At 43.9% G+C, this 18,805-nt stretch overlaps 1 protein-coding gene across 3 annotated transcripts; it reads right to left on the bottom strand.

Annotated features, from left to right (window-relative positions):
- Window positions 1-4,280: 4,280 nt before the first annotated feature.
- Window positions 4,281-13,602, bottom strand: HNRNPU (heterogeneous nuclear ribonucleoprotein U). 3 transcript variants are annotated; one of them, XM_040968000.1, is made up of 14 exons: window positions 12,665-13,602; window positions 11,751-11,862; window positions 11,594-11,667; window positions 9,645-9,784; window positions 9,087-9,186; window positions 8,410-8,522; window positions 7,954-8,217; window positions 7,609-7,728; window positions 7,168-7,296; window positions 6,893-7,061; window positions 6,474-6,728; window positions 6,087-6,271; window positions 5,777-5,848; window positions 4,281-5,385 (listed from the first exon to the last, which is right to left on the bottom strand). In XM_040968000.1, exons 1-14 carry the CDS (start codon window positions 13,359-13,361, stop codon window positions 5,332-5,334), a joined length of 2,484 nt encoding a protein of 827 aa, XP_040823934.1. In that variant the 5' UTR covers window positions 13,362-13,602; the 3' UTR covers window positions 4,281-5,331. The 3 variants fall into 3 exon arrangements, with proteins under 3 accessions (XP_040823934.1, XP_040823936.1, XP_040823935.1); XM_040968002.1 differs by having other exon boundaries at window positions 12,722-13,597; XM_040968001.1 differs by having other exon boundaries at window positions 11,751-11,859; window positions 12,665-13,578.
- Between the last annotated feature and the right edge of the window lie 5,203 nt (window positions 13,603-18,805).

Raw genomic sequence — 18,805 nt, 5'->3', positions numbered from 1 at the left:
TATTGTGAGCATATTCTTCAAAGCATTACATTTTAAAGTTTGTAATATAAGCACTATAAACGTGTTGCAAACATATGAATGCTTATAAGCACTGAATTCTCCTTAATCTTCCCATTTTCTAGAATGAGAGGACATTTTAAGTGTTTTTAAATTAAGGACACTACTATTTGTGTTCAGATACTCAAGATTTCTGTTCATTTTGAATTTTAGGTCAGTGTAACAGCTGATATCAATTCCAGTACTGGATTGAAAACCTAATATGCCATACTGCTAGGGGATATTACATTAGTCACCGATGTATGTATGTATTAATACTGGCTTCTTGGAAGTTTCTTCTCATTACATCATGTGAAATAAAACATGAAATTCCTCTAAATTCAAAGGGTTTTTCAAGCAAATGTTCTCAAATGACTATAAATGGTTATAAAAACAAGATGCCTACTATCCAAAGAGCCATATATTTAATTGAGCAGCTCCATTAGAATCAAAAACAGCCAAATGTTAATTCCATCTAGTTGTTAGTGTATTGGGGAAATTCATTAACCAACCCCCCCAAGCTTACAACTTCTTGAATAATCAGAGCAAAAGGAAATCACATCCTTTCAATTCCTTCTGGCTCCAAATCTTATTTCCTAGCCGATTTTTGTCAATTTCACGATATATTACTTCACGTTCCAAAAGGACCAATTCATTTTCAAATGAACCTGCTAGTGAACCTGTTAACAGTATAAATGCAGGAAAACACCTTTGAGATGATCCATGTCTTTGCGTTATTGAAGTTTTTACTTACAGTAAATGTGTAAGTGCAAAAGGAATCTAAACCAACAATAAGATCCAGCCTTGAAGGGACTCGGGTTTACTTGCCTATCCTATCCTAAGCCTACAAAAAGGCCACTGGCCAGAATTAAGCACGCAGCGGAAGAACCAGCAAACCTTCCCTGTGACAGTCCAGCTAATTATCTGTTCCCCACTTTTTCATAAGAGTTGCTTCAGTGACCTGAAAACCTAGTATCAACATAAAATGTACAAGCAGCAATTAATTTGGAGTACCTATTAGAATCACTGGAACACATTTAGTTGGGCCCTTTTACTCTTCCACACAGCACATTCTCATGGACAGACTAAGGAAAAGGAGATGAAATTTCAATCAGCACATTTTTTATTACTTCAAAAAAGTTGGAACCTTTTCTTCTACTTGACCATGATATTGCCATGTTCCTTAGAATAGATTCCTATTGCTACTCAAACCAACCAAGAATTAGTGAAAATTTTCAAGCACCTTACTAGACTTTTGATTTCTTATAAGGCAGTAATAGAATGACTAAAGCAAAAGCAGGGAAACAATTGCTACCTACACTACCCCACTTTTATCAGATCCCATTAGCAACCCAATCTGGGACTCCCAACAAAGCTAATGGCACAACCAGGTTGGTTACTCTCATGAGTAACTGCAATTAGCATAGTGCAGTAGTTACAATACTGTAACATCAAGGAACTTTCCTCATTGACTACTTGGAACCCACACTGTCCATTACCTTGCCACTGTAGTTTCACAGGCCTGCAGACTTTAAAAGTACCTAAGGTCTTTGTCATTCTTTATAGTGTATGTAACAGCTCACCTAACCAGAGATTTACAGATTGCTAGCCGTTCGTGTGTTGTCTCCAAGATGTACTGCGCACCAACTTTGTGTGTGCTAACCTCCAAACTTCAAAGGGCAATAATTCTTCAACCACCAATTTACCCAAGAGGGCAAGGATATGAATATTCTTAAGGCAAAACACATCCTTTTGTAACAACTTCCCACGTTAGCTCCAAGGTGTAGCATTCTCAGTGTGATGTTATGCTGGATGATTAGCCAGCACATATGTTTGAACTGTGCTATTTTAAACGTACACATAACTTATATTTTGAAATGACACTTGGGAGATCCAATTTTCAGTCTTCTACCCCAACATGCAAGAATTATAAACTTATCAATGACAGTTCACTCCCCAATTCTTAAGGGTTTATTTTCAACATCTTGATGAGTCATGCTATCACAATGGTCACTCCATCTTGAGTTAGAGACAACTTTCATGTGCTTTGTTGCATGGATCACTAGCTGGGGAGCATACCATGTTCAGAATGTAACGTGAACGTCGAGGCAGGACAGGCTGTGGCCAAAAAGGAACACTTAAATTCTCCATAGAAATTCTGCCCGTAAAGGCTACTATAGTTCAACTAAATGTTAGAGAACTCTAACAATTAGACTTCTTACTATTAATAATGCCAAATTAGATTCTTATAGCACTAATTCTAACACCCTCTTTCGCTTTGGTTACTGTAGGAGTCAATGCAGTTAATTATTAGAACCTACTATCAGCGTTACTTTTACCATTCCAAAATTTAGCACTGAAACCACTTAAAAATTTTAATGACAAAAATGGCTTTTCATGTTCATTTCTCTAAAGGAACACCTTAGTGAGCATTCTAAAGGGTTGGAAAATGTAGCCATTTTCTGCTTCATATTCCATTCTTACGAAGCAGATTATATTAATAGTTATGTGTAAGGAAATTATGGAGATACTTAAGACATCCATTTTTTCTAATACTGGATAACAAGATCTGGTTCTAAAATGTGAACTTGTATGTTTAGTTTTTAAAAAATCAAATGCATACCTAGAGATGCATAACTATGCCTTTTACAATCAAGATGTCTATGCCTATTGTGAGCAATGGAAACCATCAGACACGGTGCATAGATTATAATACACACATGGTCTGTCAGCAAATAGGTAACTCCCTCATGAAGCATACACTTTCATAGTTCCTAGAATATACCAAAAACTGCCTGTGAACTTTTATTGCACAAGTTATATCCTAGAGTAACAAAATCTGACAGCTTTTCTGTTGTTACTTGTGTCACTTCAATGTCAAATTGGCCACCAGCTTTAGTCTAGAACAAAGCCCTTCAAAAACTAGGTAATCTTCCTACCATACAGTGACCGCTCATTTCTATCTTGACTAATTTGTGCAACCCTGGCTGTAATTAGGATTTGTTCAGACGTTACATTTTTCTTTTCTGCTTGCTGTTGAATTGGAGGGGTTGGGTTAACCACAAACCCAATGTATTGAGATTGACTATTCTGCTAGAACGTGGCAATTCCTTAGGGATTATACCTCATTTTCCTTATCTGAATTCCTTATACACCAATATTCTTTTTCAAGTTTAATAATTAGTTCTAATCTGTAAACTGTATATTAAAATTCACATTCAACAGCACTTCCATCCCCTTACCAAATTAAATAGTTCACCCAGTGTAATTTGACCATTATGATACTGTTGCCAAGAAAGGAGTTCCTCCAATAAGTAATGCTTAAACAAGATATATCCAAGATATGAAAAATAAAAAAGTTTGGATTTAACCTGATTCAAGTCTAGGCAATCAGTAATGTATGCTAAAAGTAGCTCATGCTAGCTGTTGCTAGACCCAAGTTAATCGTCAAAACCTCAAGCACTACCTTGAACCATTACATATGCCTATGGTTGTGCGTCTGCGTCATTGTTTTGCAGCATAATCTTTACCATGATCTTAAACTCTCCAGGATCTCAAACTCAAGCATGTAGCAAGAAAATTCCTAAGAGTATGAATGCAAGTTAAACTCTGGTTTCCAAATGGCTGTAATAGAAATCTAGGCAAATATTACATGACCTAAACTTACCAGAAGCAACCTGGAAACACCAAACACTAAGCTGAAGTCAAATTTTAGTTCTACAGTTTGACTCCTGAGTCCTCACTTTCTCATCAGTGAGGGTCCTTTACAATATTAAGTGTTCTGTGCAAACCCAATAAAATTACAGTTGGGGATCTAATGTTGTCACGTAGCTAAAGTTAAGTTAGCAGTGTTGTGTAGTAGTGAAATAAATGGCTTGTATGGTAGCTTCTAAAAGCATCTGTTCCCAGAGTTTCATGTATTATATATATTTCTATACATATTCAGTTGAGGACAGCAATTAGCATATTGTAAAGATGATAAACTTGAGTGTTAACTTCTCCCAGCCAGTACCTTTTCCCCTCATTAAGTGTTATAGAGACATCTGGGGTGAGGGGAAATAACTTTACTCATAATTGCAAATTGTTCACTTTCATACATTTAAGTTTTTTTAAAAAAACCTAAATGTTGTAATGTTCTCAGTGCAAACTAAAAGCTGTCCAGAAAGCACACACTTAAAATTTCTCCTCTTGGGAGTTGTATAAAGGGATTTTGAACCTTGATGGCGAGAATCCCAAAACAAGAGTAAAATGAATTCTTTTATTGCAAACAAACGTCTAAATTAATTTCTCCACCCACTTTCTTTAGAAAGAAAAAGAAATCAGCAGGCTAAGGAGATACCCATTCAAGAACTGACATGATTAAAAATTAAGATATAAATGGGTGACTCACAATTTTCCATTAGCTTACAAAGATGGTGGAGTTAACTACTACAAGCACACTAGTTATACAGTATTTTGTGGGAGAAGGGCATACAGACATAGCTAACTTCATATAGATCCCATTAGACAACTGGATTTACAACAAGTTTTTTTTAATAAGAAATGGGCAAAGCCAGCTTTCTTTTCAGAATCAAAATGCAGAACAAATGGAAAAATTATGGTATTTAACCTTCACAAGTTTGAGCCTCCACAAATAAAGCAACCAAGTTTTACATTTTAACAGCCCTTCTACATACACTCCATCTTCTCCATCTTCATTCCAAGTTTTATCTTCATTCCCAATTATGCCAATTGCATCGTTGTTTAGTAAGAAAAAGCCTTCCCCATTATTGTCATAAGCTAGTTACCTTCCCCCCTCCACTACCCAGCACACTAGAGAGGATGGAGTGTATTATGAGCAGTACAGAGTCTTAGGCCATTCATGAGGACCTTAGTCCTTCCATGAATCTGGTTGCTAACATTGCTACCGTATTGTGACAATGACTCCCGACTGTTATTCTCAGTGAGAAATGGGGGAGTAAATTCTTAATAAAAGACACCAGGTACAAAGCAACATTTTACTTTTGTTGTGATAAAAAAAAAGTCACATTTTACAGATAAAATGTAGAACCCTGAAATACTGACACATTCTCATCGTGCACAATGCTGAGGTTCTCTTACGATTCACTTTAAAACTGCAATTAAAAATGTACAAAAAAGAAAAGAAAAAAAAAATCAACCCACAAAGCTTCTAAAAAAGGAACCCGCAGGCACTTCCTCTTGTGGAATGTTTAAAAAGTTAGCCTACTAAAGAAAACAGTCGACTTCTTGTGAAGGTTTTGGAGAAATATGTATCAGTTCGTTTTATTTGGGTATTCAATAATATCCTTGGTGATAATGCTGACTCCATGGCTTCTGACCCCAGAATTGCTGTAAGAGAAAATTTTTTTTTTAAAGAAAAAACATCAATAAGCCAACTCAAACTGTTTTTAGGAAATGACAATGAATCTAATTGCTGGAAATAAATTTATAGCTTTCATACCTCTGATTTATATGAAACAGTATTTTAGTTTTAATATCCCATTATCAATACACATTACAAAAACAAACACATGACTTGGTTAGTTTACACAATTAAAATTAGTAATAACCAAATGTATTAAATATTACTTTATAGTTACATCAATTTCCATCCTATTTTGCATTAAAAATTACAGCTACAACTCGTTCTACTTCACTTGTAAGTAGTTCACTTCCTGAACAAAATATTTAAAGATTCTAAATTACAGTAAGTGAACATAAATCACAGTTAACTACTTACACCCTGCTGCCACTGGTTGTAGCCCTGAGATTGATTTTTGTAGCCACGATTGTTTCCTCGTCCTCTGAAGTTCTATAAAAACCAAAACAAAGCATTTTTAACAACTCACAGCTCAGCATTTTATTTATCAGGTTTCTGTGCATTGCTGGAGGGGAGAAGGAGGGACTCTAGCCATCAACTGAGGGGAAGGCAGAAACCCTGAGTGCCTTAATGTTAAACTTTTGATTCATTCGGAGGAACAGTCCCAGATGTGCTAATTGTGCACCTACATTATTGCACTACCACTCCAAGACAGCTCTTAAACCATTACCTGGTTATAGTTGCCTCTGTTGGGCATTCCACCTCTGTTGTAATTGCCCCTGTTAGAATAACCACCTCGGCTGGGGAACACAGGGCCACGAGGATAGGGATAGCCAATGCCGCCACTGCCACCGCCACCACCGCCTCTCTGTGGCATATTTCCCCTTCTATTGTATCCACCACGATTCCCAGGAGCTGAAAAAAGAAGACATTTTAGTTTCCATCTGCTGCACCTACACATATAAATTATTTTCTGGACTATTCAGCTTGAGCGAAATCATTAAGTGCTTGTTTTGAACTAATCATTTAAGGTAGTAGCACTGGATGGATGAGAAACAAATTTCTTACTAAAATTAGCTAAACAATCCATATCAAATATCAATCAAAATTGACTGACCCCCTCCTCTGAAATTGCCACCACGCATATTAAATCCTCCACGGCCTCTGTGGCCACCACCTCGGTTAAACTGATTCTTGCCGCTCTTATTCTTATTGCTCTTTTTTGAGCCAGTGTTTTGTTTCTTTTCTGGTGGCAGTGCCTTTTTGCTTTCCTCCTTATACTGCTCCAGAAGTTTTTGGGCTTCTTCCTTTTGAAGTTCAACATAAGTTATTTCATCAAAGCACTCAGCTACTTCTGGCAGAGTGAAGTTTCCTACAGGAAATAAAATCAAACCATCACTGTAGCAAGCTTTTGCAAATATCCACAGTCCCTCACAATTTTTACAATAGGTTAATTATTTCACGATAGCCTTAACACAGCACTGCTGACAGTTCACTTCCCACACAGAAATGTTAGTTCACAGTGAGAGCTCATGCCTTTCATCTTGAGGACCGCATGCTCCGGCAGGTCCTTCCCCTCGACTTCAGCTTTCTTCTGTGTTCTCTGCTTGTAATCTTCATCTTTCGGGCAAACGACAACAGCTTTTCGTTGAAAGCCCGCAAAGAGGCACATTTTTCTCCTCTGGGCAGCAGCAGACACATTTGTCTTCAAGGGAAAACAAACAAAAAAAAAATCAAGTTTGTAATCCAACAAATTCTATAAAACACCCAATATCACCTCAACATTTCTTAACCTCAAAGGTATGGCTTACCTGATCCAGAATGAAGTTTCTCTTCTTCCGAGCAGCAATTTCAATAAACTTTCCAAGACACTGCGGGGCTCTCTGTAATAGTGTGTTCAGTTTTCCAGTATCCGCCATTTGCTTCTTAAAACCAGCCACCTAGTTTAGTCAAAAGAAAACAAGGTTAACATTTCATTTAAATAAATGTTGCCCTTTCCCATTATTTCTACAAAAATGGCCACTTTATCATTTCTATTCTTCAATTGCTAGCCACTAAGAGCTCAACACAGATGCACAAGCAGCCTAACCAACATATGAACAGCTAGGAGCCAATTTAAATTACTAATTTGTTTCTGTTCAAACTCAGTCTTTTAAGATATCAAAAGGAAAGAAACAGTCAAACAAAAACCCACTTAGAAAGCTGCCTGCTCTATCTTAAAAGCTGAGCTCAGGCCAGGACATTTGACTCACCATCATTTTGTCCATAATGGTGTTTGTTCCAAGAATGTTGTATTTCCCAGGATTCTCTGCTGCATGCTTGGTAACCCAGGTAGTTTTCCCAGCTCCAGGCAAGCCAATCATCATCACAACCTACAACATGCCAGGAAACATTACCTCAAGAGCTACTAAACAACCCGCTTAATTTACTTAGCAATTCTCAAGCCTACACTTTCACAATCTGAATCTGAACCTCAACATTGGTAAGTGACCTCAGAACAGCAGAAAGCAAATCAAAACACATCTGCTTTTGCCATTTCTCCGAAGTAGCCAAAATCAATGTTTCAAATGCCACAGTTCAAAATAAAAGCCACTTACTTCACAATCTTTCTTCTCTTCAGGACCTTTTGGTCCTCTAACTCTGTCCTCTAATGGGACATTCTGGATAAAAGTATATTCTTCGGGTATTGGAAAATATGGCTTTTCCTTCTGACCAAAATTAAATTCCACTGCACAGTTGTGGCAGAGGACATGCGGGAATAGTGGCCGTCCAGCAAGAACTTCCTTACTGATTTTAAAGGCAACACCAAGTTCTTGTCCATTCTTAGCATAGGAGAGTTCCACTTCATCACTTTCAAAATTCTGTTGGAACAGAAAAGAATTTTAATGTTTTTACCATAAGCTTTGTTAAAAACCCGAAGATTTATAATCAGGAATAAACTTGTGGCAAACATTGTTAATGATATAATGCCCTAGAAAATAATGCACTTCCATTTTTTTTCTGCCAACTGAATGACCGACAGGCAGCCATTAGGTAATTCAGCCCTGACTTACAGCAAAACAGGTGATCACATCATTTTCATCAAACTTGTCTCCATAATCTTCAGTCTCACAGTTGCACGTTTTTATCCCTTTTAGAGAATATCCATAAGAAAATTCTTCTTCACCTAAAAAATATTTTTCATGATGCAGGCATGCATATATTAGCAAAAATAGCATGGATACAGTTTCTGCACCAAAATAATGTAATTCCACTTTTTAGTTCATATGGCCTAATGAACTGTCACTGGCATTCAGTACTAACCACCTCCAAGAAAGAGGGCTATGTTTGACATATAAGACAAAGCCATTAAGGGACTGCCGTTGTCATGAGCTGCACTGCACTGCCCCCCACATATGCCCTGGTTGCACCATTAACTCCTTCATAATTTCTTAGGAAGGCAGTAGATGCCAAGCACTTGCAACCATACCACCCACAAAAGAAGCCAGAGATGAAGCTACTAGCTCCCGGCTTTTTGAGCTTGCCAAGCTCCAGTCACCTCTGCCATTTAGGTAACATATCAGTGGATGAATGGAATCTGTTTCTACTTCATAGTTGCAGCCATTTACCATTAATACAAAAGCAAATTCAGTCCCTGCATTTATTATTTTCACTAACACGGAAGAGGTTTCAGATTCCAATAGTTTAATCAAATCATTCATGAACCTGCAGCAAGCAACAGAAGTTTTACCTAGCAACATTCCACTTGTGGTTAGGGACCAGCCAATTCGAACTTCATGTATGTCTATATCTTTTGTATACAAATGCCTTACAGGGATCTTCTCTGTAACCTGGAAGTCAAATAATTAAAACATGAGCTAGTACAAAGAAAGTCAAGGCAAGCAATTATTTATGTACCTGGTTTATCTCATTTTGGCTATGGGCACCTAAATGTTTCCTCTATTAATATGAAGATGGGACACCCAACTCTATCCCACTCCCAATAATACCCAATTAATGTAAGGACTTATGACTTAAAGTTAAATACTTGGTGATTTAGATTTCTAACAGCATTTTTTAAATTACATTCTTAATTCTCAAAGCAAATTAAAGTATACCTTTCATGTGTTCCTCATAAAATCAACACTGAATTTTTTTAACTCCTTGGTAACCTTTTTAAGGGCCTAATAAAGATGTAGTGCCCTAAATAAAATATGGGCTGGCTCTATAGGGCAAATTCTGATATAATAAACTTGTTGAACTATTACAAAATGAAGGTTCCAGAAACCTCACAAAATATTGCATTTACCTTCATCTCAAAACAGACTTTGCCTTTTGACACACCATAAGATGCCCTTCCTCCAGCCCAAAGAAAGGCAAAACTCTCCATAGTAAGCGAAGAAGCACTGAGGCGATCTCTTGATATTTTAAAATGTAGATCACAATTATCTGCAATTATATTAAATACCGTATTATTCTTTTGACATCCAATTTAATTCTATTTGCTATGTAAACAAAACTTGGATGTTAAATTTTTCATTTATATCTTAATGCTGCAGAAAACACTGTTTTAGCATCATGCTTTTCTCCCGATTTTCAGCCTGAGCCCCACTCCCACCACTATGGTCAAATTAGGTACTAAAGAGCAAACTGCCTATGAAACTAAGGCTTAATGTGTTCAAGTATATTTAGTAAAAGATGTGACATTTGATACATACCTGCTCTGCTCTTTACCTTGGTTTAAGAGGCAAGCAGTAGAGGATAGCAGGAAATCAAAGTGAAGCATGCCAGAACCAGGTAGAATTTACCAGTGCCACAATAAAACTGAAGGGAGGCCATGACCAAATGTTTTAAGAGTATGAGCTGTCGATCCTGCACTTCCTTAACGAAGGCCCCTAACTTCTACATTCTTGACTACATCCTAAGAACTTGGCAACCTGCATCTACATAGTACAAACCTAGTCAGCTAACACAGTCAATATCACAGCATCTTGGTCCTGTCTACTCATAACAATTGGGGATTAACCAGTTCCCAGATTATCCAAATCCAAAGCGTCTTTAGCTACCTTGGGTCATGGGTTCACTAACATGTACCTTCTTCAACATCTCATTTGGACAGCTTTAGTTAGAAAGCCGTCTCCCCTATAGTTTTTGAGGAAATGGAATCTGCAACTGACTTTACTAAAGCTATTTCTTGGTTTGCTCAACGCTTAAATCGGTCTGCTTCTAATTACACTGTAATCGTCTCGATCACTTCTTTAACATCTTGATTTTACAGCTGCTAGTAACTTGAATCAACTCGTCAACATAAAAATTTCAAACCACCTGCTTTTCCGTACACAATTTTTTAAGATTAAGCTATCTCAATGACCTGTATTCATCATGAAATCAAAGCTGGTAGTTACACTCAGAAAACTGAATAAAACCTGTTTCCAAGGCAACAAGAAAACCTAACTTTTCCCTTCCAACTACCAGAACTATTTCACCTCCTATGAAAGTATTCACTCCTACATCCTGCTCTGTGCTACACTGAAGGACTTGTGCATTCTGATCAAACACGAAGACAACAGAATTTTATACAATAGTTTGACAGCCACGGCCCATTTAAAGGTTTGCAATAATTCCTCATACTCCATTGCAACCCGACTGGGTAGAGCAGTATTTACAGTGCTGCCATTGATACCATTCGCTGCTGAAGAAAGCTAGTGGCCCAGTGATAGCCCACTGCTGCTGCCCCAGGTCTTTGGAAGAAATCAACTTATGCTAAAGCAGCAGCTACTGAACTGGAATTGAGAACAAAAGAGCAGTTATTGAGAAAGTAATATTACAGTCTTTTCGAATAGGGAATATACTTGTGTGCTAATGGGAAGTCATTAAGTAAGTTATCTAACTAGCCAAAGTAGCTGACTTAACCCCACAAAAAGAACTGCAATTATTGCAAAGGCCCAGAGAAACAAGTTACAGTTTTACAAGTTTCCATTAGCTAACCAGTCAAAAATTAATTTCACATCCCCAAGAATGAGAGGTTTTAAAGTTAAACATACTACCAAAAACGCTAAAGCCTGTAAAATTATCAACATAACTGAAATCACACTATTTTAAACGATTGGAATCTGGAAGAAATCCATTCGTCTTTTCACTTTCACAAAAACAAATGTTACATTTGCTCAGATTAAATTCACTGCATTATTCTAATATTCTCTAGCAAAACCACGAGGGCCTTTGAATTGTAAAGGGGGGCAAAACAGCCTCACTTACAAGTATCAAGACAAACCACTGTGTCATCGAAGTGCTCGTCTTCCTCTTCCACAGGGGGCTGAGGAGACTTGGCCCTGCAACACAAGAGTGTCTCCTGAGCCTCTGCCCACGCAACAGGAACGGGTATAAACCCACAAAGCGTGTGAGCCTCCTCTACCTGCTGTACTTATTCTCTTCAATGTACTCAAAATATCCGCGGCCATGATCTTCTCGAGGTCTTTTTACACCTCTCTTTTTATCTCCGCCTTTCTGCTCTGTTTTGCCGTCTCCTAGAACACACAACACTCTGTAAGCGCAAAGCCGCAGGAACCCTCCACCCCGAAAAAGCCAGTATCAAAGCCCGCCAAAAATGGAGGGACCTCGACTTCATGGGTTTTGCATGCATATTTAAAGGTTAGATCAAATATGAATTCAAAACCCCTAGCTGGGAATCGGCCAATTTCGGTTTGTGACGCAGTAGTCTAATCGACGTGACTGGATGATTCCAGAAAAAGCCGAGCAGCAGCGCAGCGCCCGGCGGCCCGGGGCCCACGTGGGCCCGCCGGGCGCTCGGGGACGGGGGGAGGGGCGGCCGCCCGCGCCCCTCCCCCACCGGCCCGCGCTCCCCGCCCGCCGGAAGTGACGTCACGCGGCCCCGCGCGCCTCGCACAATGGCGCGGCTCGGGGCGCCGGAGGGAGGGAGGGAGCCCGCCCGCCCCGGGCCTCGGCCGCTCCCTCGCCTCCCCTCCCCCCCGGACATGTGCCCGCACCGCGCGCCGCCGCCGGGGCTCCCTCCCCGCCCCCACGCGGCCGGCGGCAGCTGCAGCCCTCCCCCACGGGCCCCGGCGGGGACACGTACATAATGGAGGCGCCGCCGCCGTGGCGCGAGGCGCGCACACGCACGAGCCCCGCACCCCGCAGTCACACCGCCCGCCCCGGGCCCCGCACCCCGCAGCCACACCGCCCGCCCCACGCGGGCCTCCCGCCGGGCCCCGCACACCACACGCCCTACGCCCGCCCCGGGCCCCGCACCCCGCACGCCCTACGCCCGCAGGCCTCCCGACGCGCGCCCCGGCCCCACGCTGCACTCACCCGCCGCCGGGGCCCCGGGGCGCCCGCCGCCGCCGCCGCCTTCCGCCTTCTTCTTGCCGCCCGCCGGCTGCTGGCCCTGCCTGGCCCCGGGCGGCGCCACCGTGACCGCGAAGAGCGAGGTGGGGCCGCCGCTCTTGGCCGCGGCCTCCTTGCCCGCCCCGCGCTGCTGCGCAGGCTGCGGCGCCGAGGCCGCCGGCGGTTGGGACGGCTGCTGCTGCTCGCCGTGCCCGTTCTCGTCGCCCGCGCCCTCCTCCTCCTCGCCGAGCTCATCCTCCCCTTCCTGGAAGCCCTGATCGTCGCCGTTCTCGTCCTCCGAGGCGGCCTCCTCCTCCTCCATCGGGCCCGCGTCGGCCGCCCCCGCGGCTCCGTTCTCTTCGCCCAGCTCCATCTGGTCGCCATCCAGGGCGGCGATCCCTTCCTCCTCCTCCTCCTCCTCCTCCTCGTCGTCGTCGCCGCCGGCCGCGGCCTCCTGCTCGAGGCCTGCGCCCGAGCGCCCGGCCGAATCCCCGCCCAGGTCGAGGCTGCCGTTCCCGGGCTCCATGGCGGGGCGGCCCCCGGCCTCCTCGTCGTCCAGCGCGGCCTGGAGGCGCTCCATGAGCTCGGCCTTGAGGCCCTTGTCGGAGAGGCGCCGCTTCTTGAGCTCCTCTTTCAGCTCGGACACCTTCAGCTTTTTTACATTCACAGGCGAGGAACTCATGATGAGAAGGCCCCGATTCACGTGAGGCAGGGAGCTGGCTCGGACTGCGCTCCGCTCACACGGCCACTGGCGGCGGCTGCTGGCGGCTGCTCCGAGGCCCGGGCGGCGGCTGCGGCTGGAGGGCTGGCTCGCTGCTGCAGAGCGGACCCGCCTGGCTGTCGGACGGCGCCAATTCCTTTCACCGAGTTCGCGAGGGAGACGCGGAGACTCGCCCGGCGCGAGCGAGCACGCAACGTCCTCTCGCAGGGGCGGCGCCGCGCACGTAATATAGCCGCCCCGCCCCCCGCGCCGACGCGCCGCCCGGTGCGCTGCACAGGAGGGACGCCGGCACGCGCACGTGCGCGCGCGCCTCCCCAGGCCCCGCCCCCCACGCCGGGCCCGGGTCGGGAGCGCGGTGCAGGCCGCGCAGGGCGCCGAGCAAATGGAGGAAAAGGAAACCGCCTTTCGGTTAAACCGACCCGCTCACTGCCGGGTCCAGCGGCCTCGCTGCTGCTTGAGTGGCACAATTGGTTATGCTTTTGGCCTCGCCAGCCTAGATGCTGCCTGGATCCGCGTCCTCGCAGGGCTCGAGTTGGCGGGGTTTTTTTGTTTTGTTTTTTTGTTTGTTTTTCAGCCCGGCTCTTCCACCTTTGCTTCCATCTTAGCTTTGCCATCCTGTGTATCATAAAAACTCACTCGTAGTCTTGTTTCACTTAAGACTTGTATCTCGCCGTCTCACACATGCACACACACAGAGGCAATTACTTAAATTACACAGGGCCCACTTCCCGCCTCACGTCGCGTTCCCAGCCGCCCTCGCGAATGGGGTTTTAAACTAAGGGAGGGTCAGGGCCTTTGTTTTGTCTTGCACAGCTCGCCCGGTGCGGGGCCAGGGGGGAGGCAGCCATCTCGGGGCTGCGGGAGCCCCTGGGCCTCGGCGTCGCGTCCCTCCTGCCTTCTGCCCACGGGCAAGCCCAGCGCGTGGTGGAAGTCTCCGGGTGGGGGATCCCCACTGGCCCACCAGGAAGAAGAAGGCCCCTGGTCCTGTGGAAATAGTTCCAAAACCCAGTGGGGTCAAAACTAAGAGCTCGAGGGAGAATAAAGAGCAACGATATGGTAGAAAAAAAATCTCTCCAAAAGAAGTCCGTTATTTTGGCATGTTGAAAGAATTCAATATTTGCATTTAAGAGCAAAAGGTGCAGTGTGCTGAAGTTTCAGGCGGGCGTGTCAGGATTTGGAATTGTTAGAGAGGTTAACAGGGTTGTTCCCGGAGAAGCCTCATTGACCAGCCAGTGATCCCTGTGGGAACGAGGAGATGGTCATAGCCACTGTTTCCGTGCTCTGGCTGGCACAAAAATAATGGCTCTGGTGTGAATTTGGAATTTGAAAGTACAGAAATGTGAAGACATTTTTCCCACAGGCTGAAATCAGTTAACTAATTCATACATGTTAAGAACATTTTTATAATTTTTAAGAAGCTACTTGTGGAATCAGGCATAAAAAGGAAACATTGACATTTGTGAAATTGACATAACCCATATGTAGCACTGGTAATTCTCAATTCGGGTGAATAGAAGTGGCTAGGAAAGCTCCCTAAAATGAAAGTTTCCAAATGGTGGCAGAAATTTAGCTAGCCTTTGGTCATGTTTCTGAGGTTCTCCAACAAAGCACAGAGAATTTGAACTATTCCTTGCTCTTGCTCAAACTTGGGAAGACATGGTCTTCCAAGTTCAAAAGCTAAATACTTAATGAACCGGTTCAATGCAGTTATGGGGCTAGTCTGTTAAATGGCTATATTCCCTCAGCTCTTACCTATACTTTTAAATATTGGGATGCTGGGCCCAGAGCCGTGGCCTAGTGGCTAAAGTCCTCGGTTTGAACACCCCGGGATCCCATATGGGCGCCAGTTCTAATCCTGGCAGCTCCACTTCCCATCCAGCTCCCTGCTTGTGGCCTGGGAAAACAGTCCAGGACGGTCCAAAGCTTTGGATTCCTGCACCTGTGTGGGAAACCTAGAGGAAGTTCCAGGTTCCTGGCTTCAGATTGGCACAGCTCCAGCCATTGCACTCACTTGGGGAATGAATCATCGGACGGAAGATCTTCCTCTCTGTCTCTCTTCCTCTCTGTATATCTGACTTTGTAAGAAAAATAAATAAATCTTTAATAAATAAATAAGTATTGGGAAAACAATTTCCATTTAATTGGAAAAAACTGAACCATGAAGACCTGACTTATACATATAAAGCCTCATAGGTTTATACACTGTTGTTAGATTATTAAGTCATTTGTAATAATAAAAAATGAATTATATAACTTTTGATACACATGAAAGGTCCCATGATACTACTTCCCAGAGATTAATAGACTTCTAGTGCTGAGTGGGATTGAATCAGCTCCAGCCTGCTCACTTTGGAGGCCAGAAACTAGACCAGCATTGTGGCTCCACGAGCTAAGACACCTTCTGAAGCACTGCTATCCCACATGAGCACTGATTTGACTCCTGGCGCCTCCACTTCTGATCTTCAGCTAACATAGCTCAGAAGGCAGCAACTGATGGTCCAAATCCTTAGGCCCAAGCACACAGGTGGGAGATCCAGATAAATTTCCAGGCTTATGGCTTCACCTTGCCCAGCCCCTGCCATGTGGAAAGTCAGATATACAGAGAGGAGGAGAGACAGAGAGGAAGATCTTCCATCCGATGATTCACTCCCCAAGTGAGTGCAACGGCTGGTGCTATGCCGATCCAGAGCCAGGAGCCAGGAACTTATTCCGGGTCTCCCACATGGGTGCAGGGTCCCGAGGCTTGAGGCTGTCCTTGACTGCTTTCCCAGGCCACAAGCAGGGAGCTGGATGGAAATGGAGCTGCCAGGATTAGAACCGGCGCCCTTATGGGATCCCGGGGTGCGTTCAAAGCAAGGACTTTAGCCGCTAGGCCACGGCTCTGGGCCCAAGATAAACAAATCTTTAAGAGTATGTTGGGGTCTGTGCAGTGGATGTGGGGGAAGGGAAGGTGTGAAGAGTATTGTTTCATTGCAGGCAGGGCCGCAAGAAATTTCCCGCTGTATGGCAGGGTCCGGCGGATGTCTCTACAACCACCTGAATGCAGCTCCACCTACCTTTTTTTTTTTTTTTAAAGATTTATTTTTATTATTTTTTCATTGGAAAGGCGGATATACAGAGAGGAGAGACAGAGAGGAAGATCTTCCGTCCGATGATTCACTCCCCAAGTGAGCGCAACGGCCGATGCTATGCCGATCCGAAGCCAGGAGCCTCTTCCGGGTCTCCCGCGCGGGTGCAGGTTCCCAAAGCTTTGGGCCGTCCTCGACTGCTTTCCCAGGCCACAGGCAGGGAGCTGGAAGGGAAGCGGGGCTGCCGGGATTAGAACCGGCGCCCATATGGGATCCCGGGCGTGCAAGGCGAGGACCTTTAACCACTTGCGCCACCGCGCCGGGCCCTCCACCTACCTTTACATGGACACCGGACCACCCTGCGGAAGAACTCTGCTCCATTCAGGCATTGTTTGCTACTGTGGAGTTGACTTTTTTACTCAATGTGAGCTTGGAGGTTAATGTCAATAATAACATCTTGCAAAAGGGCCTTCTATTATTCCTACTGTCTTGGCTGTCCCCATTGACCTTATGCTAATCAAAGGACTTGTATTTATGGTTTCATTTTTTCCCCTTTTGTTTGTGATACAAGATTAAGTTGTAGAATAAGAATTGTAGTAGAAACTTCTATTGTTTTTAGCTAAAACAAATGGCAAAATTATCCTTCGAAACACCCACTTGACCATGATGTAAAAAGTCTGAGCCAGAGTTTGACTGTTTCTGCATAAATAAAGTGGGCAGCTTTCCCGCATTGTCCATTATGATCATGAAAGCATAGTGGTCCATTTCTTTCCTCTTTACGCCTACTCCACGCACCCTTCTTGAGTTCCGAACTCAGCTGGAGCTGGACTCCAGCTGGACTCCGGCAAGAATAGAGCTCTGGAAGCTGAGTCCATCACTCCCACACTAATGCTGCTTAGGGCATTTGAAAGAAAACCTGTGTTTGTAACACCGACAATATTACGCTGTGTCTTTTTTACAAAGACCAGGAGTCTGGAAGTCCACATTTTGTCACTTGGTTGGAGCAGCCATTTGGCACAGCAGTTAAGATGCCACAAAGGATACCTGCATCCTTTATCAAGAGTATCTAGGTTCAAGTGCCAGCTCTGGCTCTCCTTTCCAGCTTCCTGCTCACTTACACCCTGGTATGTATCAGGTAATAAGCCAGGAAATCTGATCCCTGCCACCCAGGCAAAAGACCTGGAATGAGCTTCCAGCTCCTGGCTTGGGTCTGACCCACCTGGGAATGTTGTGAAGATTCAGGGAGTGAAACAGCTATGAGAATCAGGCTGTCTCTCTTTCAGTCTTTCTGTCTCTAAAACAAATGTATAAAAGTTGTAAAAGAAAGTATAAATGGTAATTAGGTATATTAATCATTTTTACTTATTTTTTAAAGATTTATTTGTTTTTATTGGAAAGTTAGATATACAGAGCTGAGGAGAGACAGAGAGGAGGATCTTCCATCTGATGATTCACTCCGCAAATGACTGCAATGCCAGAGCTTCAGCAATCTGAAGCCAGGAGCTTGGAGCCTCTTCCAGGGTCTCCAGACAGGTGTAGGATCCCAGGGCTTTGGACTGTCCTTAACTGCTTTCCCAGGCTACAAGCAGGGAGCTGGAAAGAAGTGGGGCTGCTGGAATTAGGAACGGCATCCATTAGGGATCCTGGCATATTCAAGGCGAGGACTTTAGCCACTAGGCCACGGCTCCAGACCCTACTTTTTATATTTTTAACACTAGCATGATGTTACCAAAAAAGGGTGAATTATTTCCTCTAAATTCCTGAGGGATCTATAATGAACCTTATATCCCCCCCCCTTTTTAAAGATTTATTTATTACTTTACTGGATAGCCAGATATTCAGAGAGAAGGAGTTACAAAGCGGGAAAAATCTTCTGTCTGCTGGTTCACTCCCCAAACAGCCACAATGACTGGAGCTAAGCTGATCCAGTCAGGAGCCAGGAACTTCTTCCAGGTCTCTCATGTGGTGCAGGGTCCCAAGGCTTTGGGCCGTCTTCGACTGCTTTCCCAGGCCACAGGCAGGGAGCTGGATGGGAAGTAGAGCAACAACTGGGATACAAACTGGCATCAATATAGGATGCTGGTGCATGCAAGGTGAGGACTTTAGCCATAGCCACTAGGCTACCTTGCCAGCCCCCCCAAAATATATATATGTATGCATATATATATATATATATATATATATATATATTTTAAGCTTCTGTTTGCTGATTTACTGCCCAGATGGCTGCAACAGGCAGAGCTGGGCAGGTCTGAAGATAGGAGTCTGGAGCTTTTTCCAGGTCTTCATGTGAGTCCAGGGAAGCACTTGAGTCATCTTTCACTGCTTTCTCGGGTA

This window comes from Ochotona curzoniae, unplaced genomic scaffold, assembly GCF_017591425.1.
Source record: "Ochotona curzoniae isolate NIBS_2020 unplaced genomic scaffold, NIBS_Ocur_1.0 scaffold_4683, whole genome shotgun sequence".
NCBI lineage: Eukaryota > Metazoa > Chordata > Mammalia > Lagomorpha > Ochotonidae > Ochotona > Ochotona curzoniae.
This window is presented reverse-complemented; position numbering and strand designations above follow the sequence as displayed.